This window comes from Miniopterus natalensis, chromosome 7, assembly GCF_054644295.1.
Source record: "Miniopterus natalensis isolate mMinNat1 chromosome 7, mMinNat1.hap1, whole genome shotgun sequence".
Classification (NCBI taxonomy): Eukaryota; Metazoa; Chordata; class Mammalia; order Chiroptera; family Miniopteridae; genus Miniopterus; species Miniopterus natalensis.
The window spans coordinates 53,848,246-53,871,029 of record NC_142087.1 but is presented as its reverse complement, the minus strand read 5'-3'; the positions used below and the strand labels follow the sequence as shown (position 1 = coordinate 53,871,029).

At 52.8% G+C, this 22,784-nt stretch overlaps 1 protein-coding gene across 14 annotated transcripts in view; it reads left to right on the top strand.

The window, feature by feature from the left end:
• Positions 1-22,784, top strand: part of CELF4 (CUGBP Elav-like family member 4) — a 289,320-nt gene that overhangs the window by 58,249 nt on the left and 208,287 nt on the right. For all 14 annotated transcript variants that reach the window (XM_087819062.1, XM_087819061.1, XM_087819059.1 and 11 more), the window contains exon 2: positions 18,156-18,238. In XM_087819062.1, the coding sequence (XP_087675188.1) occupies positions 18,156-18,238 (83 nt within the window). The remainder of the gene's footprint in view (positions 1-18,155; positions 18,239-22,784) is intronic.

The following is a 22,784-nucleotide window of genomic DNA, read 5'->3' as shown; positions in this document are numbered from 1 at the left end:
CTGGCAATGGATCTGACACTGACTGTGTGAGGATCCCAGTGGCCAGGGACCCCAAGGCCTTCTCTCACCTCACCAGATTCAGCCTGGGTGGCCCTCAGCTGCCTGAGGATGGGGGCTCCTGCCTGCCCCAGGCCTAGGGGTGATCAGCCTCACTTGCCCTCAAGCTGTCTGCAGCTCAGGCCCATCCTCTGTGAGGAAGCCCCTCACACAAGCCAGGTGCTAGGAGCTGGCACTTACTCTGTAGACACCAAGTGATATCTACAGTTCCAAGCAACACTCTGGTCTCACCTCTCAGGACTCTCCACCTGTCTCTCTTTTTTTCTCTCTCTCTCTCTCTCTCTCACACACACACACACACACACACACACACACACACACAGAGAAAACAGAACCAGTGGACTAAGTGAGAAAATGTGTGCAAAGTGCTCAGCAAAGTCCCTGGCACACAGGAAGTGATTCTTAGTGCTAATGGTAACTAGTATTACCTCTTTACTAAGAGCTAACACTGACCAAGGGTGCACTTCCTGCAACCAAGCACTGTTCAAGCACCAGCATATATGTTCTCATTTAACCCTCAGCAACCCAGTGAGGTAAATGCTGTTAGTCTCCCATTTTTCAGGTGAGGAAACTGAAGGAGAAGGAGATTCAGAAACCTGCCCCAAGTCACACAGCTAAAAGCCAAGCAGTGTGCCAGCCCCATTCCTACCCACTGCCCTGCACTGCCTTCCTACAAATAAGGCCACAGGCACCGAAAGCAGGAAGAGGGCTTGACCCTGCACATAAACATATATTCTTGATTTCTCTTTTAAGAGAGAGGTCTTCCCAGGGCTCCTCCACTCTCTCAGCCCTGATGGGAGTCTCCCTGAGTCTGGCTGCTTCTCACTGAGAGGAGAGCTGAGTTCTGGCCATACTCATTCACCCTGTGTGTGGGTGGGGACAGGAGAGTCCAGGGTGAGCATGAAGCAGGGTGCCTAGGACAGGGGCCTTTAGAGAGACAACTGACATCCAAGTAGCACTCAGTCCTTCCTGCCTCTGTCTCCTTTGATGCCTGCACCATGCACCCAGGTAATGGAGCTGGGGCATCATGCCCATTTAATGGATGGAGAAACTGAGACCCAGAGAGGTGAAGGGACTCACAAGTCTTGGTGGCAGAAATGGCGCTAGACCCCTTTTACAGACTTTAGGGAAGTGCCCTGTTGTGGGGCATGGGTCTCAGAAAATGGATGTTGAGGTATTTGGGAGAGATGACTTTGGGCTGGGGTCCTGGCATGGGGTGTCCCTGGACACACAGCTAGGCACGGGATGTAGAGGGGTCTCTGCTAAGGGAGGGAGCAGTGCTCCTCCCGACTGTGCCAGGTTCTGCAGGATGTTGTGACTCCCGGTGGGCTCTGAGGGCTTTGTTGGCTGGAGTGCCTGAATCTGGCCAACAACCAGTGGTCATAAGCACTTGCTGAGCCTGTGCCTTGAGAAATGTAGGGGGAAATTCCCCTTCCCTTTGGATGCAAGCATTCATAGAATGCTGAGTGCCCACCAATGGGCTGGCTTTTAAGACAGAGGGGGGCAAAAGCAGTCACTGTCTATAACCATCCCAGGGGAGTCAAGGGGGAGAGAGCCCAGTGTCTGGCCTTTGGACACAGACCCATGGATTTAAATCCCAGCCCTGCCTCTTCCTAGTAGCAAGTGGCCATGAGCATCTTGTCCTCGGCGAGATGAAAGAGAGGGTGTCTACCCTGCAGGTGTATACCAGGCAGGACCTGGTGCTGTGAGGCCCTGTTCACTCAAGTGCCCACCCCTTCCCTGGCAACTGATGAGCCGAATCCAAGGACACAAGGGACAGAGCAGGCCCCATTGCTGGGTGCCTGGCCCAGGCCTCTGGAGTTCAGAATGGAGGGATTGGTGCTACCTAGAGAGGTCAGGAGGTGCTGGCTGGTAGAGGTAGGTTGTTCCCCAGTTCCTGGCTGATTATTGGAATTTACCAGGCAGAGGGATAGAAAGAGGCCATCCTCAGTAAGGCAAGACCCAGAGAGCTAGGCATGAAGAAGGCTAGGGTGGGGAAGGAGTGAATAAAACCTGGAGAGGCCAGGGGGCTACCTTAGCCTCCCAGCAGTGCCCAGCAGTACCCAGCAGTGCAGTGGGGGCCCTGGCCAACCTCAAGCCACCAAGAACAGGTACTAGCCTTGTAGGTGGCCTGGCCCCTCCTCCTGGGCCACTGTGCTGACTTATGAGACACCCTGTACCACCGTTCCCGAGAGCGCTGATTACACCCTTTCTGAAAAATAAAGAGGGAAGAAAAGAAGCCAAGCCCTCTCCTCCTCCCCCTCCCTCCCTCCCACTCTGCACGAGCCTCCCCTCCTCCCCACTCCCTTGTTCTCCGTTGCTAAGTAGATGGTAGGTTTATTTGCGGCTGTCGGTTCCCAGTAGAAAAATTTCGTCTTGGAGAGCCGCCTGGATGGAAATGGCTTCAGCACCGATTTCATGGAGAAGGTCTGTGCAGTAATTAGTGTTCATAAGGGAGGAACTGGACTGGCAGGCTCCCAAGAAAACTACTCCCCAAAAGTTAGCTCGAGTCCAGAGGGCTACATGGAATCCGATTCCAGAGTGTGCCTCGCAATCGCTATATATAGACCCGCAGACGGAAGCAGGCAGCACAGTGGCTCGAAGTTCACTGGGGACTGGTTGTGGGAGGCGGAGGCGGCCTGCTGCCCTGCACCCCCTGCATCTCTCTGCTCCCCGCCCCAGCCTGCCCCAGACAGAAACTTGGTGAGGGAGGAAAGGAAAGGGGGGGGGGGGGGGCAGAGAGAAGGTGAGCTAGCCTGGTGCTAGCTGGAGTGCACTTACAGAGAGCACACAGTCTGACTGTAGATGCTGGAACCTTGCGGCCGGGTCCCACTTAGAGCAAGCTCACTCCAAACCCTAGGAATGACCTCTCCTGCTTCTTTCTCTTCTCCCCTGTCAAGGCCCCAGTGGACACTCCCTGCCTCCTTAAGGGCTCCCATCACCCATTCTGTCCCTGCTTCTCCAGTCGGAAGGGTCCTTCTGTCCCTGTCTAGGTTCTGCTGAGGTTCATTTTCTCCTCCCCTCCCCTCCCCTGGCCTCCCCTCCCCTCCCCTCCTCTCCTCTCTCCTCTCCTTCCCTCGGCTAGGTCTGAGCAAAGAGCAGGTACCCCTGGACACTTTGTGAAAGAATTGAGGCAGCAGCCTCAGAGGCCTACCAAGGGTAGTGGGACTCTACCGTGTCCCACCTGGGCCTTCGTGTTGAAGGAGGAGCAGGCAGAAGCAGGGTTAAAATCCAGATCTCTGAATCTTCCTTCCTATTTTCATTCCCAGGGATTTTGCCAGTGCCAACCATTTGCCCAGGCCAGGATTTTATAGACAAGGAGGCTGGCATCCCCAGAAGGCCGGAGGCTGGCCAGTGGCCCTATCCTGGCCTCTGATCCAACTTGCAGTTTCCAGCCCAGTATCTTTTCACACTTCTGTGCCACGGGGCCTTTGCATCCAGAGCCCCCTTCTCTCTGAGTTCCTGTCACCCCTACTTTTTGTTCACTCCAGTACTGGACCCTCATACCACTGGGGACCTCTGAGGTCAGCCCTGCCCTTCACAGGCTGTGTAAAGCCAGGGAGGGGCCTCTGTGCTCAGCTGCAGATGAGGGCCACAGCTGCCTGGGAGTGGAAATGCCAGGGAGAAGGGCCAGCAGCCATCCTTCCCCTAGTCCCGGCTTTCCCCTTCAGGGCCTCAGCTCTCCCAGCTGGCCCTCTTGGCCATGGGGTACAGTCAGCTCAACCAAGACAAAGCAAAAGTCTAAAGGAAATTTCTAGGAAGCTGAGAGAAAGGGTAAAACCTGAGGATACAAAGACTGAGGCATGGCCAACTGTGGGAGTTAAACCCATCATGGAGGTGATAACGTCAAGCCTCAGGTTGGCTCTACCCAGCACATTTCACTGAGTCCTGATCTCGGGTTCTCCACAAAATCCAGTCTTAGCCCATTCTTTCCCACCCCAAACCCTCTCAAGGGCAGTGAGAACCGAGACTAGAACCATACACGCCTCTAGGACATGTGAGAATTTCAGATCTGCGCCTCCCTCTAACTGCCCCCTAGCCCTGCCCACTGACCACCATCTTCAAAGGCAGGAGCAGGAACACTGAATGGACTCGGCCCCCAACTGCTCAAAAGAATGTGTTCTCCCTGTTCCCTTCCATTTGGCCTAAAGGCTTGGAGACACTCCTCCATCTGTTGACTCAGTCTGCTTCCTATATATTTTGTCTGTAGCCCTCCATGCTGACCACCCAACATCTATCTGCTCGATCTCTCCTCCTCAGGCGGCACTGGGCTCCTCAACCCTCTCAGTGACTTACTCTCACTCAACCCAGAAGGCCAAGCAGTGGGCCTGAGCTCTAGTTCTCTCACTGACCAACTCTGTGCTCTTGGGATGATCGTGTCACCTCGACCTGCAGATACATCCCTTCCTCTTCTGTAAAAGAGCAGTGTACATTCCCTGCTCCCTACCACCCATCCACTCACTGACAAATGTGTGCTGGGACCCACGTTGATGCTGGGGACACAGGCTCATAGGCAGGGATATCAAACCCATTTCACAGAAAAGGAAACTGAGGCCCAGAGAGACCTGTTGATTTGCTGGAGGCTATGGTTTACCTGTCAGAGATTGCCTTCAGTCAGCATTCTAACGCCAAACCAGTGTCTGCCCCTCACCTGTGCTTCCTGCCAGCACTCCAGGCCCTGTGTCAGGAGCAGGGCATACGAGGTTTCAAGGCAGATGGGGCCCTCCCTGCCATCCTGGAGCTCACAGGGTCTTCTGGAGAAGTCAGTGAGTACCATGGGCCAGAGAGCTCAAACCACATGCACCCCCTCCCAACCCTTGTGAAGGCTGCCCCTCCCTCCCAGGCTGCCCCACTGCAGTGCTGCCAGGGGCCTGTGCTACCATGGGGTGAGACACCCCCAGCTTTCCTTTCCCCAACCCTCCCAGCCCACATCCCCTGGTCTTGACAATTCCTCTCACAAAAGAAACAATTGACACAGAGGTGCCTCTTTGGGGAAGCATGAAGCAGCTAGCTCTTTGTCACTCAGGTCCCTGCCAGCTCATTACTGCCTCCTGTCATTAGCATATTAGATACACAAGGTAAACAAAACACACTTGCATCGTAGACTCTCAATGCAAACCCTCAGTGGCTCTGAGCCCCCAGGGTGCTGGCCTGTGCGAGGGCAGGAAACACAAACAGGGTCCCTGTCCACGTGGTAATGGATGGGGGGTGTATAATCAAGTAAATGCGCTGGTCTCATGCAAAGGAAGCAGACAACACCAGACAGTATAAATGCCAAAGCTATTTTTCACACTGTAGGGAACCTTTAGCATCACATCACAACCACGGCCACCGACAACGGCAGCAATAATAACCCCCCATTAATTATATGCCAGGCACCCTGCTGGACACCCATGACCCCAGCAGGTAAGTGTCCTTATCTCCATTTCCTAAGTAAGGAACCTGAGGGTTATATAAACCTAAACTATCTGGGTGCTTCCACAACAAGATGAAGGCTACTGTCAGAACTGGATCCACTCCCTCCTGGGTGGCAGACTTTCCCAGGACTCCAAACATCCTGCTGATGCGGTCAGGCCACAGAGTTTAATGGCTTTCCCAGAGGCACCAGCTGGCTGGTGTCAGAAACCAGGGGGTCAGATGTGACCCTCGTTTAGGGATGGAAAATATGGTGTATCCTGGAGCAGTCAGGGTGGGACTTAAATAGGTGGACAAGAGAGAATATGGGGTTCTAGTCCTGAGACAAAAAAAGAAAGAAAAGAGAAAGGAGGGAGAGAGGGAGGAAGAGAGGGAGGGAGGGAGAGAGAGAGGGAGGGAAGGAGGGAGGGAGGGAGGAAGGGAAGAAAAAGGGGAAGGAATGAGGTGGGGAAGGAAGGGGAAAGGAGAAGAGGGAAAGGGAGGGGAGGGGAGGGGAGGGGAGGGGAGGGGAGGGGAGGGGAGGGGAGGGGAGGGGAGGGGAGGGGAGGGGAGGGGAGGGGAGGGGAGGGGAGGGGAGGGGAGGGGAGGGGAGGGGAGGGGAGGAAGAACAGACAAGGGAGAAAGCCAAAGAAAGGTGTTGAGGAAGGTGTCTGGAGGAACTCTGAAGGGGACGGGAATGGGCTCTAGCCTTCTAAGCCACCTGCTCCCAACTCACCCTGCAGCCCACACCTCTCTTTGCCTTTGCACATGCAGAGCCCTCTCCCCAGCACATCCTTCCCTTGAGGCCACTCTATGTTCAATACTCACTCAGGTGGCCCTGCACTGATTCTCTCCTGGGCAGAGTTGAGAATTCTCCGCCATCAGGTGGCAGAGCCCATGGTTAAGGGCATGGACTCTGCAGGCTGCCTGCCCCGATACACAGCCCAGCTAGACCACGGACCTGGCCACAAGACCTTGGGCAAGTCTTTCATTTTTGTGTGCCTCAGTTTCCTCACCTGTAAAATGGGGAAGATAATAGCACTGTTTTATAGAGTTATTGTATTAAGTGATTCAATACATGTAAAGCAGTTAGAGCAATACCCAACCTATAACCAAACATCAGTGTTTGCTGTTATCATTTGTGCCACCCATGAGCCCTGCAGAAATTTCACCTTGGTAGGTATGCTTGTTGCGTGCATATCACCTGGCCTTGCAAGTGTGTTCACCTAGGGTCTCCTTTAAAGCAGGAGGGAAATCTTTCATCATCTGGTAAATGGTGGTCTATCAATAAATGGTTGTGGAAGGAAGGAAGGAAGGAAGGAAGGAAGGAAGGAAGGAAGGAAGGGAGGGAGGGAGGGAGGGAGGGAGGGAGGGAGGGAGGGAGGGAGGGAGGAAGGAAGGAAGGAAGGAAGGAAGGAAGGAAGGAAGGAAGGAAGGAAGGAAGGAAGGAAGGAAGGAAGGAAGGAAGGAAGGAAGGAAGGAAGGGAGGGAGGATTTTTCACTCCATCCACAGATAACAGTGTTCCATCCAATCCCATTCACGCAGTTTGAGTCTTGAGTACCAGTCCACTAGACTAATTAGCCTAGTGTTCTTTCTTGGTAGGCACTGAGGGCATGTGGGTGGGTCTCTGGGAAAAGAAATCAAGCTGAATGCCATGCTCTGCCCCACTCCTCATAGGTCACCCTCCTCATTTTCCAACTGCCTCTCCGCACACCTTGGGCACTCCCAAGGTCAGCTATGAATGGTGGCTCTGGCCTTTCCTGGGATGGGGACCAACTGACTCTAAAAAGCCAGAGCCCCTGCTACTCTTAAAATGTGACCAATACCTGATTCCCCTGATAGGCCTGGGAGAGCTCCAGGGATCAACTCCCAGAGGCAAGCATCTCAAGTCACACTTGCTGACTACTTCTTTGCCGCAGCCCTCAGGTTAAATATTGCTAAATGCCTGTGATTGAACCTATCTTATTGATGTTGGGTGAAGCCCAAAGCCCAGCCAGGAGAGTGGCTTAAGTGGCCAAGATCATGAGGGAAAGATACCCTCTATGAAAGCTGGACCGTGGCCTGCCAGGACTGTGAGATTGTTTTTCTGCTTTAAAAAAGAAAATCACATTTTCCAAACATTGATCCTGTAATATGGGACTCCTGGCTATTGGTCTTTTCAAAATAACCTGTCTCGGATGCTGAGGCTGGAATTTCTTAGTTGGTGTGCTTCTATTTTTCTGTTGTTGTTGTTCTTTAAGTGAATTAGGGCCTGTTAGGAAGGAGCCAGAGGAGAGAAGCAAGATTAATTCACCTCACCTGAGGTCCTGAGTGCCCATGTGTAATCAAAGTGGGGTGCGCACCCCCCCCCGATTCTGAGCAGCTCAGCCTCTCTTGTGAGGCCACCATCCTGGGGCTTGGCTGGGGATATTAGAGGACGACACAACCCCATGGGCTGTAGTCTAGTTGGGGACACACGGTTCCCACCTATAAAAACAACAGAAATCTCTGTTTAACCAAGTGCTCAGTTATATGTTTCAAACCCTCGAACTAGAAGGATTCTTTGGAAGGAGAATCTGTGAGGGCTGGGAAGCTGGGGAGGCCTCTGCAGATGGGAGGATCTAGAAGAGGACCCAGGAGCAGAGAAGGCATCCGGTGGTGGGGAGGAGCCTGAGCAGAGGCCTAGAGGTGACATGGAAATGAGCTGTGGAGAGCGTGGCTCAGTGTGACCGAGACATACACAAAAAGACATTTCAGTCCCCTATCTTCTGGGTGTGACATCCTCGTTTTTCATGGGAGAAAGGAGCCAGAGAGGCAGATCCCCCATCCTCCTGAGCGTAAAGAGCTGTCCTGTGGCTATGCCTGGGACAGCTCCTGGCTGCAGGGTGGGGCCTAAGGGACATACCCAGGAGGGATTCCTTTGCACTTCCTTCTGGTTGAGAAAGGGGTCCTACTGGGAAAATGGTACCCACCTCAATTTAGCCAGACCAACCACTATGGAAAGCTCCAACAAGGGGAATTCTATGTAACTCAGCAAGCATTTTCTGAGCTCCCTTTGTGGGCATAAGAATCACACACAACCCAGCAGGTGCTGGGGGCCACTGGGGGTTCAGATACTGTACTGTGTCATTCCCATACACTGAGGAGTTCAGCATGTCTGGCTGAAGTCAGCCAGCGAGGCTCTGCAGTTCCAATCAGACAGGTGAAGAGGGAGAGGCAATTGCAGGCAGGCTCGGAGATGGGCAAGCAGAGGGCAGGAGGTGGGTTCCCTCCCAGACTTTGAGATGGCCTCACTTTCTCAGAGACACTGTCTGCTGCCCATCTCCCACAGTTTAGCAATGAGCTAGGCTATGCCAGGGGAGCCAGCCCCTGAGAGCCCCTTCCATTGTGGCATTCAGTGAGCCAGGGGTCCATTCCCACAGAGTCACTTCAGGCATCTCAGCAGGTACACCCTGTTCTGAAAAAATTCAAAATAGGAAGGTCTAAACTCGACCAGGTTAATTAAAAGGGAACACAGTTCAGTTTCTCGGCTCTAGCATTTATCCTGGTGTTCCTGCGAGTAAAGAATGCCACGTGCATTTTAAATTCAACCTGGATGCTCAGATAGAGCCCTCTGCCGAGAAGCCTGGCTTTTACATTGGACAGGGCACCTTGGCAGACTCCACCTGGGTTCTTATAGGAAGAGAATAAGGTCACCCATGAGTTCCTGACCCCAAGTGCAGGCCATGGGATGTGGGTGTGGAAGGAGAACATCTCCCACCCAGGGCCCCCAGGGCCTCACTGAGACACTGGCCAGGGCCTCTAGAGGGGCTTCGGGAACTCAGCCCCAAACCAGCCATCTGTGGACCTCAGGTGTCTGCACCACCACCGAGGCAAGCCACACAGGCTCTCCCAGTTGCCAGGTGCTGTTGACATGCCCCTGGCCTACTCTGGGGTGTAAGAATGATGAGTGCATGGGCGTGACAGCACTCAAGTCAAAGCCTTCTGCACACTGGAAGGGAGCACTTGCTGTCCTGGGGACCAGCAGGAGCTGCTGGCCCAGAGCAGGGGCAGGGGCAGCCCCTTGGCTGTGGAACAAAACCCAGCACAGGTGTCAGCAGAACAGGTTTGACTTCTCCCATGGGCTGGGCTTTAGAAAGGCTGACACCTTCCCTGAGCCAGCCCTCACCCTCTAAGTCTCGTGGGCCCCCATCAGGCCCAGCCGCAGACCAGGAGCTCTTTCCTGAGAAAGGGGAGAGGCTGTCAATATGTCATGTCCACTTCCTGTCCTTTTTCACAGTGCCATAAAGGTGTTGCGGTGCACACCAGACATGTAATTCTCCAGCGCGGAGGGTAGAAACAAGGGCAACTGGCAGGGACAGACACTCGGCAAAATCCCGCCTGCTGGTGCTTTCATCTTCGAGGTGCAGATCCAATTAGACCCCTCGGTCTGAGCTTACTGGACCCCGTCCTGTGCCCAGCAGGAAGAGGAAGACAGGGCTGTCCTTTGGGGTTCCCAATCTAGGCTGGGAGATCTGGACCCCCCAGCTTCATGCCCACCTCTCTCTTGTGGCTGCAAAGGTCAGGGGGGCTGAGAGAAGTTTGAGACACATTAGAGTCATGGTGAGCTGGGTCCAGTTTCCCATTTCCTACACCCTGCTTTAACTCTGAGAAACACTCCTCTGGAGTTTCTGGTTTAAGAGAGTTGACGCAGGAGGGCAGTACTGAGCTCAAAAGCAGGATGCTGGCCGAGGGTGGGGTTCCAGTGCTGGAGGGCCCTGAGGAGGTGAGCAGGCCAGCAGCCCTGACTCATTGGCTGAGGGCACCATCCATCTCCCCTTCCTGCAGGCAGCCCCATCATCCCCACCCCCCAGGCCTCCTCTGGGAAGATGGATGGCTTCTGCCACCACCCAGGGCCTGAGCCAATGGGCGGACATCCCAGAGCCTCTCCACAAACCCCAGTGTCCCTGCAGCCAGTCATTTCTTCCCAGCCATTCAGCTCACTGTCACCCAGGCAGGGGCAGAGTGCAGTTAGCAACCACTGCACTCAAAATTGTCTGTCACTGAGGGGAGAAGGGATCCCTGGAGTTAGCAGCCCCTATAGTAGAATATTTCCACTTGGGCAAACACACGTAAGTGCAAGGTAGACAAAGATATGTATCTAACTGCCAAAGGAGAGGGTCCATCGCTAAGGGCTTTAAGAGATTTGGGGGTTAGGGTGCTCAGGGAGGGCTTTCTGGAGGAGAAGCTTAGTCACTCCTAGAAGGACATGAGTCTCCAAAAGGGGGAGGTGTGGTGAAGGCAGCAGGGGAAAGGGTGCTGTTCTTAGGCTTGGGTCTCCCCCGTGGAGGCAGAGGAGCAAGAGGAAGTCGTAGTCATGTGCTGTGGCAGGTGACCACTGCCCTTCTCCCAGGGAGGGAGGAGAAGAGCAGGAACTGTTGGAATGCCCTCAGGGAGCTCTCCTGGGAAGAAGGGAGGAGGGGGGAGTAAGGTCCAGGTGGAAAGGACTCGGGGGACTGGGAAGGCCAGAAGAGATCCTGGGAAGATGGCAAAAGGATCACCCAGTGGGCACTGGGAAAGAATGGCAGGCACAGGGGCAGGGCACCATGGGATTTTCCTCTGCCTGTTGCAAGGGCCCATTCTCAAGGAGCTTATGGGTTAGAAGTGGAGACTAGGTTCACCCTTGGGGCAGACCACGGGCAGTGGACAAGAGCATGGCCACATAGAAACCTACAGAAAGTGGGACCAAAATAGCTGTGGTAGGTGCTTGGGCTTCATTGAAGAGCAGGACCCAAGAGGTGGGTCTTAAAGCAGGTGCAGACCCAGGGCAGGCATAGCGTTGGGAAGACATTCCCAGGGAAAGAGTGCTCACATGAAGAAATCCTCTGCAGCTGCTTTTCCCACACATATGGAAGGGACATCTGCCCTAGAAGTACCAGAGGGGCTGTTCTTGCCCACCCAGACCATGAGAGACAGAAGCTGGAGGAGGGGACAGAAGTGGTCTTAGAACAAAAATAACCCTCTTTCCAGGGAGGCTGGCAGAGTTCCCTCTCTACCTCCCCCTCTCTCCCTACACCTCCTCACACACACAGATTCTACCTCAATTTCTCTGCAGCAGCCCAAATCTATCTTTTAAGTCCTCCAGGTGATTCTCAGGTGCAGCCTGGGGTGAGAACTACTCAGGAAAGATGCTCCAAGGGTGGGATTTCAGGATCACGGCAGGTTGTAGGGTGGAGATTTGGGGCACAGGGGCCTTCCTAGACCCCCTAAGGAGATTACACTAAACAGGGAGCCCCTCCTGGACCCATAAGTCTAGCTGGTTGGTGGGTTTCCAGCTCCCTTCCCTCCCACACCACTCCCACACGCCACCTTCCTCCCACTTCCTTATGGCCGGAAAAGCGACTGGCCTGAAGGATCTGATGTTTTATTAAAGTCCAGATCTCCGCATTCTAGAGCCACCTTCCTCTGGCTAATTCTGTAATTCAATTAGTAGGAAGCTAAGACCTGGCTAGGGTGGGAGGAGGGAGCATATGGGGAGCCTTCCCCTCCGTGATGATTACACCCCAGGCACCAACCCTGTTCAGAGTTGGGCAGGAAATTGTACTTCCTTCACTTCACAATGACAAGGGCCTTTTATACTGGCACACGGGGCTTTGTAAATTACTGCCATCTCCGTGCAATTAATTCTGCTGCTGTGCTGTGTTCTTCCCCCACGTGGGAGAAGGTGCCCGCCTACCTTCTCGGGAATCAGCGGCACCCCTCGCCGTCATCCTTAGGCTGCCCTGCTGGAGAAGGGCGGCTGCCACCGCCTACACCCTGGCACAGCAACCGCTGTTAACCTCTCCTGGCCACACCCTCCTCTCCCTTCCCTCCCTTCTCTGCACCCAGTGCTTCCTTCTCTCCTCAGGGCCCCAATCATGGGTCTCCTTCCTCCAGCCCCCCTGGGTTCTCTTGGTCTCCCAGCCCTCAGACACCTGAGCTAGAAACTCAGCCCTCCATTTAGAAGGCATTGTTTCCACTCTCATGGGATTGACAGCCTGTTCAGAGACCCAAGACACGAAACTGATAAATAGAAGGGACAAGTAAATAAGAGTGGTGAGCGGGAAAAGGTTAAATGGCAGCATAGGGAACGTGAGTGCAGGCCAGTGTTCGGTGCACCCGTAGAACTGAAAGCAGCGGAGGAAATGCAGGCCTGTGTGGGTCAGAGGGGGGGCGTGGGAATCACCTCATGCAGGCGGCCCTCGTGATCAGCTGCTGATGGCAACACTGTGGTGTGACTTCTCTTGAAGTCTGACATTCCTCACCCCCCAATCCCACCTCCAATAATTTTCAAAGTCCGTTCCTGCCCCACCCAGGCTGCAGTTCTATTCTGTTCAAGTTCATGATTCAAGAGGGGTTGAGATAAAAAGCACTGACCCTGAAGGCTGGGAAACTCAGGACAGTGGGAGGAAGGAGTGGGAGTCAGGGACTAGGTCATACCTCACCCAGACATTCCCAAGTCATTTGTGTGGCTTCTCTCCTCAGATCCTGACATCAGTGTCACATAGCTGGTGGGGCCCAAGAAAAATGGGAGGGCAGAGCTGGGGAGGCTCTGTGCACCATCATGGGTTCCATCCCCCAGACACCAATTTCTGGAACTTCAGGCCATGGGACCAAAATGAATGCAACTGATAGCTTGCTGGGCAGAGACAACCTGCTTCAACTCCCAGAGCTCAAAGGAAGCTTTGAGCCAAGGGCACAGCAGGACCCACCCACAGTCATTTATTTCCCTCATGAAGAATTTGCCAGGAAGCTGATGCCCAATGATCTTTGTTCAAAACGGACTATGGGTCCTGCCTCCTGTCTGACTCACCCATTTTCACTCACCTGTTTTTTATTCCACCCCCTTCTTTCAGCAAAAAAAAAAAAAAAAAAAAAAATTATCTTTAATTATGCAAGTGATACACAAATACATTCTACATCCAAATGTGTCAAACAAAATGAGAAAGACTTAAAGTTAAAGTCGTGGGAGACATCTCCCAGCCCCTCTCCTCCCTGCTCTCAGCTTGGCGTGACCCTTCCAGACTTTGCAGTATGGTGCAAACCCAGAGCTAAGTGCATACAGAACTCTCAGAATATGCCTCCGTTGTATATACATGTCATATGTGATTTCACAGTCTGATTTCCCCCTCTGATGATGTTTCTTTCCATGCTGGTACCATGGTTTCCATGTAGAACCATCTCATCTTTTAAAGTGCTCTAACATAAAAAGCATCCCTGCACTCAGGGCCCTTTAGGTGGTTTTCAATTTCTGCAACTCCAAACAGCCACAGTGGACCCTTGCTTTCTCCTCTGTGGACACAAGTATGAGTAGACTTGTAGGGTCAGGCCTTCAGGTTGGGCCTGAAGGAAGGAAGAGATTTCTGTGCCACCAGCCCCAGCCCCAGAAAGGGTGCTTCCTTCTCAGACCCTCTCAGGACTTCGGGTTCAGGGCCTGGTGCTGGCCTTCTCTTTCATTCTGTCTTGCATCAGTGTGCAGCTGCTCCCTGGGAGAATCCCATTTCCCAGCTAGACTGTGAGTTCCCAAGGGACCTCGCTAGGTCTGTCTCTGGGGACACCTCTGCAAGTCCACTGGGGAGTGAGCCTGACAGATTAGTGACTGCTGAGCTGTGGCCCCCGCCTCATCCCCACAGTTCAAAGCCCCCTCCTCAGCTCCTGTGAGGAGCAGCAGTGAGTAATAGGAAGTCAAAACCAGTTTTTCTGTGTGGGGTTTCTGTGTGTGCTACCCACTGTCCCTATATGGAAGGCCAGTGAGAGTCCAGTGGGGGAAGCGTGGGCATCCTCTCTCTCCTGGTCTCCCTGAGCCCCCATGTCGCCCTTCACCTCAGGCCCATCATTCCCTGAAACACCCTGTGATGACAAACACCACAGACACAACATCAGACTGGCAGAAGAGATGGCCTGAGAAGGCCAGGGTGGGTTTGCCCCAGGCGGCCTCTGTGTAAGGCTGGTCTCTCCTGGCAGAGGGATGATGCCTCCCTGGCCTCCCCCTTCACAAGAGTAAATTTCTGTTTACACCACACTCTGCAATTAGAGAGCTCTGCAGAGGTTGTTAATACTCATTGGCTAGTAGGTCTGCCCACATACTACTGAGGGGAATGACTGTCCCCATTTATAGATGAGGAAACTGGGATTCAAAGAGAGAAATGAGTTAGTGGCCCCTGGTTGGTAAAGATCTACCTGGGCACAGCTTCCTGTCTGGAACTGCACATCAATCTGTTCAGAGGATGGTCACCTCCAGGAGAGAGCAAGAGAGTGACAGGAACTATACTGGCAGGCACTGGGAGAATGGCTGGAGGAAGCCTTGGGGACAAGAGCCCTCCCAGCCAGAGCCACCTATCAACTCTCACGGGCAACCTCTGTCCCCTACCACTATGGAAGTCCAGTGTCCCTTGGTGTCCTCGGAGCCTTGGTCAACTCTCAGCAGCCTCAGAGCACCACCTCTGTGTCCCCCCCACCCCCTTATTGGTCCCCTCCAAAGTAGCCGAGGTGTTTGGGATTAAATGCTCTCAACAAATATTTATTGAGTTCCTGCCCATTTTGTGCACTGAGAACCAAGCAGGAACAGAACCTCACCTGAGCATGGGGAGATTGCTAACCAAGGAACAAATATACACTTTTAATATGTCAGGGCTGAGGGGTACTAAAGAGAAGAGTAAACATGATGAGGGGTCAGAGAGTATGCAAGTCTTGGGGGCGGGTTACTATGTTAAATGAGCTGTCGGGGAGGCATTTCTGTGGAGGTCACATTTGAGCAGAAACCTGAAGGGATTGAAGGGAAAGCCATGCAGATAGTGGGGTGGGGTCATTCTGGGAAGAAGGCACAACCAGTGCAAAGGTCCTGAGACAGAGTATGCCTGGCAGGGCTGAGAAATAAGAAGGAGACCAGGGCCTCAGCAAGGGGGAGAATGGAAGGAAGTAGAGTCAGGGGAGGTTACACAGGGTCTGCGGGGGTCCCTTAAAGATTCTGGTACAGCCCTGCTGGTGTGGCTCAGTGGTTGAGCATCTACCCAGGAACCAAGAAGTTGCGGGTTCGATTCCCAGTCAGGGCACATGTCCCGGTTGCAGGCTGGATCCCCAATAAGGGGCATGCAGGAGGCAGCCAATCAATGATGTTTCTCTCTCATGGATGTTTCTCTCTATATATACCTTTCCCTTCCTCTCTCTCTAAAAAATCAATGAAAACTTTTTTTTTTTTTAAAGATTCTGGTACAAAATGCAGCTGTGAGCTCTCGCAACAAAACTGTGGCAGAAATTCCTGGAAGCTGGGCAAGACAAAAGCAACAGATTCTTTTCTTTTCTTTTCTTTTCTTTTCTTTTCTTTTCTTTTCTTTTCTTTTCTTTTCTTTTCTTTTTTTCCTGGATTTTTTTCCCTGTTATCCTGGGCCATAGAAACAATGAGATCATTTTCTCCCCTCCTCTTCCCTCCTCGCCTTCCTTCTTCTCTTTCTCTCCCTTCTCCCTCCTCCCCCCTCTCCAAACCTGGCCCTGACCTTGTCCCGAGCTGGCTTGCCTGCATGCAGCTAGACAGCGGCGGCATCCCAGTTGCAGACAGGCACAGGCGGAGGACAAGGCCAGAGAAGGGACAGGAGGAAAGAGGCCCCCAGAGAGGCAAGCTGCAGCACGAGGGACGACGTCACGGGGGCCTCTGACCGCTATTCATTTCAGTCCCCCATGTGTCTCCATCAGTAATAGTCTGCCATGGCCGGGAGGGAGAAACAAGGAGGCTGGAGGAGTGGGGATCTGGGGTCCGGATGGGGAGGGACGAGACGGAGGGGGAGAGAGGCTCCTTGGCACTCACAGTTCCTCCCAGCCTGGAGCAGGAGCTGGAGGTTGGAAGGGCCGAGAGCCCATTGGCTGCCGAGAGTTCCTGTCTCCCAGCTTTCCCTCCCTGCTTCCTTCCTCCCACTTCTATGTCCCTCTCACACATAAATTCCCTTCCAAAATCCTCTCTGAAGCTAGGAAGGGAAAGGAGGCAGGATTAATTTCTACACTGGAAGAGGAACGAAGGGGTTTCACTGGGTGGTAGAGGGGTCAGGAACTGGAGAGGACATTGGGAGCACTCTGCGCCTGGGGAAATAAGAAGCCAGACCAAGCCTGATGACAAGGAGTGGCATTGGCACCAGACCGGCACCATCAGCCCACAGGCCTCATGATAAACGGGGGCCTCCAGTCCTAGCACAGAACCTGGCACACAGTGGGACTCAGGAAATATGATAAATAGCCATAAGAATGACCAAATGGTCAGATGTGGACAGTTAAGGAAGGAGGTTGACTTGAGATGGACTAAACCAGTCAAGGAGGGCTGCCTGGAGAAGGGGAGCCTCGATCAGATTCTTGAAAAATGGATGGGATTGGTAGAGGTGAAAATGAGGAGAGAAGCATACCAAGTGAGGAGACTATGAGAGCAAAGGAAACGGGGGGGGGGGGGGGGGGTTAGTAAAGGTGGTTGGGAGGTCAGATGAGGTAATGAGAGAGAGTGAAATAAGGGAGGGAAATAAAACAGAGAAACAAGGGAAGTGGACAGCCTGCAGGCTGCCCTCTCTGGGGCCATGGGTTGCACTGGAAAGTTTGAGGCCACTGTAAACCACAGGAGTTAAGCCCGTTGTTGGCCAAGTTGGTTTTTTCACTTTCCCTGTGGTACTGGGCCTTCCAAGCCTCCCAAGTCACACTCAGCCAGGTCGGCAAGCGAAGGAAGAAGCCCCTGACACTGGGCAGTTTGAGGGAACTTTTAGAAAGACTCTCCCATCAGCAAGCATTCTTTGCCTTGTCACTGTGCCTAAAAAGCCAGCATTAAAAAGTCACCCCTTGTGTCAGGCACAGTGCTCTTAAAAATCCAGATTTCCTGGTGAGGCCCTGTCAGAATCACTCAAGGGGAAAACTAGACTGAACCTTGGAGATCCAGGGGTCAAACCTCTGGTTCACACAGGAGGAGACTGAGGCAGGACAGGAGATGTGATTCCGGGGTCACCCAGGGAATTAGAGGCAGAGCAAGGGTCAGTCTCAGGTCCAGCCTTGCCCACTAATGGACTGGATAAGCCCAAGACGCCCTCTGACTGGGAGGGGTGTGAAAATATCCCTGCAAATGTGGCAATGGGCTAGGGCAGGGACGCATGGGTAGCTCCATTCATTTTATTAGGACAGCCTGGCCTGGGGTCCTCATTATAGATGGAGCCTTTATTTGGGAAGCCAAGAGGGTCCCTCCATCATCCTCTTTGAAGCAGCCAGCAGCACCCCTAAGGGAGGCCAGAACAAGAGTTCATGGTCAAGTGTGGCTAGAGGTGCTGGGGGTGAGGGGTGAAACCTGCCCTTGGGAGATTGGGACTGGAGCTGAGACAGAACAGCGCCCAGAGGAAGGGATGAAGGGAGGGAGGGAGGGAGGGAGGCTGGAAGGGAGAGGGCAGAGGCACCTGAGGTACCAGGGAATGGGGACAGGAGAGACCCTCCGGGAGAGGGGGTGTGTGGGGGGGGGGATATGCAGGCTGGGGAGATTTTGCCGAGGGAGCAAAACAGAACAGCAACGCGAGGGACGTGAAGCAGACAGACAGGAAAACGGAAAGGCAGGAAGGCTGGAGCAGAGTGCAGAGGAGAGAAAGAGAGGTGGGGAGGACCGGGCGCGGGGAGGGGCTGGAGACGGAGGGCGCGGGAGAGCGCGCCGGCGGCCGGGCGCCCCACTGACCCTCTGGCCGCTTGCTTCCCTCCCTAGGCTGCGCTTTCCTCACCTACTGCGAGCGTGAGTCAGCGCTGAAGGCCCAGAGCGCGCTGCACGAGCAGAAGACCCTGCCCGGGGTAAGTGGCGCCCGCCGAGGCGCAAGCGACCGACGCGCCGACAGGGGGCGACTTCGGGAGGCTGGGCTGCGACGGGGCGGCGGGGGGATCGCGGTCCCGGGCGCGCGCCGCCGGCCTCCGCTCGGGAGCTCGCGACTCCCCTCGCCCCCTGGAAGCCGCGAGGCGCAGAGCGGCGGCCGGGACTCGGGTGTGCGGAGCTCAGACCTCGCCGGGCGGCCTTCCCGCCCCCCCGTCCAGGCCCAAGGGAACTCCTGGGAGGGGCTAACTGTCCCCGGCCACCGATCTCGGCCGGGGCTCCCCCCCGCTGATCGGGTCTCCTTCCCGCGCAGCGCCCCTGCGGGCGGCCCGGGGCCGGCGCGCGGGTGTCCCGGGCGCCCGGAGCCCAGAGTTGCCTCCGTCCGCCCCGCGGGGCCCCCGGTGGCCCGGCCGCCTGAACACCAGTCCATCTACGTCGGACTTGGGCTGTTCCAGGGATGGGGTCCGCGGCGGGAGGGGGCGCCTCCCCATCCAGGCTTGGCGCCCGAGTGAGATCACCGCGTTTATTTAAGGAGCCAGCCCTCATCTTTGATAAACTATCGCGCCTCGGCCCTGGTTTACTGCTTCTGTGCTGGGGAGAAGAGAATTATTTATGGCCCCCCTAACTGGGTGTGATATCAGCCATGGCTATTATCGAGGCTAGTTCATCACCATAAAATAAGAAGTGTTCCTCGGGTCAAGGGTCTGCGCCGTGTCTCCTGTGGGTTCAGAGAGATGGGGGGGGACGGGGGGCTGGGGCTGAGATATACAGCTCACCAAGTACCTAAAGATAAATGGAAAAATGTGAGTGTTTGTGGGTATAATTTAAAGAATTTATAAATATACCGTGTTTAAGCTGTATTATACAATAGACACTGCAGGGAAGCACGTGTGTTCTATATGTATGCTCACTAATGTTTACACATGCATGTTTACATTCTTACCAAGCCAACGGTATGTAAATACACGTTTCCATTTCTGCCCCACAGCAGGAAAGGTTAACCAGGTAGACAGAGAGAAAAGCAACCCCCGGTGTGGGCAGCCTTTCCTTTGTTATCAAAGATCCTTCTTTACCCGTTTAGGGATGGGGAGGGCCTTCCTTCTATTAAGACAGCCTTTGTATTGTATTTTGGTGTTTGTGATTGCAAAGCACGGGGCTGAGTCATCTTAATAACATACCCACAGATGCAAATGTATGGAAATCGTGCACCACACAGGTTTTTATGTGGAGCCCAGCTCTGGCACGGTGGCCATTCCCCAGTTGGTTTTTAGTGGCTCGGCTACATGCACATATATTATAGTAATTACTTTCTGGGTGCCCTCTGTAAGATGGCAGAAATATGCTCCACATCGCCCCATGTTATGTGTGAGGCATAAAGCCATATTGTAAGATAATCAAAGGCTTCTGAGAAAGGTTTGTGCTGATTAATAAACTGTTTATGGTACTTTGTTTTGGGGGAGATTGTGATAGATATTTTAGAGCCACCCAAATGGAATAGAAAATACCACATTGTTATGGGAGGCCCTTCATCAGCTTGAGAGAGATTGCTGGGGAGTTTCGTGATGGCTAAAAGCCTGGAATTAGATGGGGAAACAGAAAGAGAAAGTAGGAGGGGAGGCTTAGGATTTTGAAGAGGGAGAGGCCCAGGACTGGGGGAATTTCAGTAGCAAGTGCAGATTGTTCGGGATCTAGCATTAACTTGTGGTTGTTTATTTTACATATAACAGAATAGCTAAATGATGGAGTGTATTAGTTCTTTAATAATTTATAGAAATACTTTGATGTTGCAGTAATTACATTAAAGGTCACATATCAAAGGTAATTTGGTTGAGCAGCTGTGATGGTTTCTCAGAAGCAATCAATACCACTGTCCGTGGTGCTGATTTCACTAAGGGGCCTGCCAGATTAAAGAAGGCTTATTACCAGGCAGAAAGGCCCAGGGGAAATCAGGAGCACATTGGAGCGACGCGCCAGCCCCCCTTCCACCGATAATTAACACTGTTCCCCATAATCTGTGCTAATCCTTCATACTGGGAGATCCAGTGGCATTTTTCTGAAATCACAAAGACAAGTTGGGTAAGTTTGGAAGAAAGGACAGAAAAAAATGTGAATGTATGTTGGGAGATGGGAGGGGTAAGGAGAGAGTCCAAGAGCAGAGCTAAAACATAGCCTAGAGTCCCTTTGAGGTGCCTGGAATGCTGTCCTTTCTTCAAAGGCTTCACAGGGAGACTCACAGCCTCAAAGACCTCATCACAATTCTCAGGGCTGGCACAGCCCACAGGGGGAGAGACAGGGAGAAAAGACAGGATTGCAGCTCGAACTTCCCAGGGCACATTGTCCCTGCACAAACTCACATGGCGACAAATGAAAAATTAAATGACTAAAAAAATTATGCTTTAAGGTGGAGCCATTTGGATTCCAGAAAACAAAACTGGTGTTATTCTTGTTGGCTGGTTCTCTCTTTTGAGATCAGAGAATGTGTGCCACTAGCAAATGCAGGGACAGGAGCAAGCAAAATACTCTCACCCAACCAAATAATGGGCATTCCAGCTGGGGCTGGGGCAGGGGCATAAAGAGACCTTTTCTGGTCTGGGGTGACCACAGTAGATGCTCAGTGAGCTCACTCTATGTCTGACTAAGGAGAAAGAAATTGAAAAAAGAACCTGGAAAACTGGTAACCTCAGCAATTTAGGCACTTTTCCAGACTTCAAAATCCATTAAAGTCAATCCATTAAAACCAGCCCTCCACTTTCTCACTGAGGAGAGGAGGGGAGAAGATAGCACAGACAGCCCATTCTGTTTCTTTCCCAGCAAGTTACAGAGCTAGCATCCTGTTGACAGCAAGGGAAACAATCCTGTTGTTGTCATCACAGACACACTACCACAACCAAAACAACAACAAAGACAGAACTAGAGGCACCTCTCACATGTGTTCTTATTTGGGGACTGAGAGGGGAGCTGACGTTTCTCTTGAGATACATGGAAGCTCAGAAACCAGACCACAGTGGCTGTTCTTACAGTTCACAGGTCAGTATTCTTGGGAACCAGCCTAACCAAAGTCCCTTGGATGGCTGATGGGTCGTCCCTGGACCAGTGTCACAAATGGATTCTTGCTTTTGAGTTTGGCATGACTTCAGTAGAATGAAATTACTAAACCACAGACCCTCATCAGGGTGCTTTTGACCAGTGTTTTCCGTCAGCATCTAGGCAGAGTGATTCCACTTTTCTCTCTACTCTCTGTCTTTCTCTCTCTCACACTCTTGATCTCACTCTCCAGACCCCCTGCCCCTCTCCAGTCCACCCTCTTCCATTCTCAATGTTTGTTCCACTATTTGTAAGGTACAGCCAACATGGGGCAGTTTCTCAATCCATCAACAAGTATAGGGTGTCCCCAAAAATGTATACACACTTAACAGCTGATAGCTCAATTGATGTTTCTTGTCAGATTTAACCCATTGGAATTAATAATTATTTAAAGTGTGTATACATTTTTGGGACACCCTGTATTTTTTCAGTATGTGTTGGGCACTGTGCTTAGAAACTGGCAGACACGGAGATAAGAAATATGTATCCCTCACTCCTCTTAGATATGCCCAAGTTGCAGACAGAAGCCACACACACACATCATCATCATCATCATCATCATCACCATCAATGATACCAGACAGCATATTGTTATAAAATGGGTGGTGTGGACAATTTCTCAATAGTAACAGCAAATATTTATTAAGCACTTACTATCTGACAGGCATGATGTAAGCCATTACCTCATTTTATCTTCACAACCACCCGATAAGGAAGATATCATGCCTACATGAGGAGACCCACGTATAGAGAGATTAAACAATTTGCCCAAGATCATGCAATTAATAAATTTCCAAGCCAAGACCAACACCAGGTCTACTACAAAAACCCAAGACACCCATTTCTCTTTTCTAGTGACACCAGTTGCTTCAGAGAGGACACAGATGACTATAGGGTGCAGGAGTTTCTCAAAGGTTTTGTTCAGGATATTGGCAAGGTGGAAATAAAGAGTTGGGAGGAAGATGGGTATATCAGATGGGAGCACTGGTCTGAGAACCAACTTAGACACAACACACGCAAGACAGGTCAGGAGCTGTGAGCTGGGCAGGAGATGTCCACTGAGAGCTCCCTGGGGCTGGGTATGCACAGGAAGCCTCTTGGAAGAATTCTATTCCTTAAAATAAGTCCCTACTGCTTAGTCCCAGCTCCTCCTGCCTTTGGGACTTTGTCGGGAGTTGTCTTCCAGGAAGAGCTCACCTGTTTCCAAAGTTAGGGGTGCAGGGCCTCATGGGAGAGACTCTGATTAGAGAAAAGCAGGCAACATGGCCAGCAGTGGCCAGCTCTCTGCTCCTCTGGCAGCAAAGGCTCCTCGCCAGGGCTGCTGAGGGGGAAGAGCTTGGTCCAGTTAGCAAGAGGACTGGAAACAGAGAGAAGAGAGAGCTGGCAGACGAGAGGGGAGGAGAGGGAACTGGCAGGGGGAGAGTGGGAGCTCTATCTGCTTGGTAA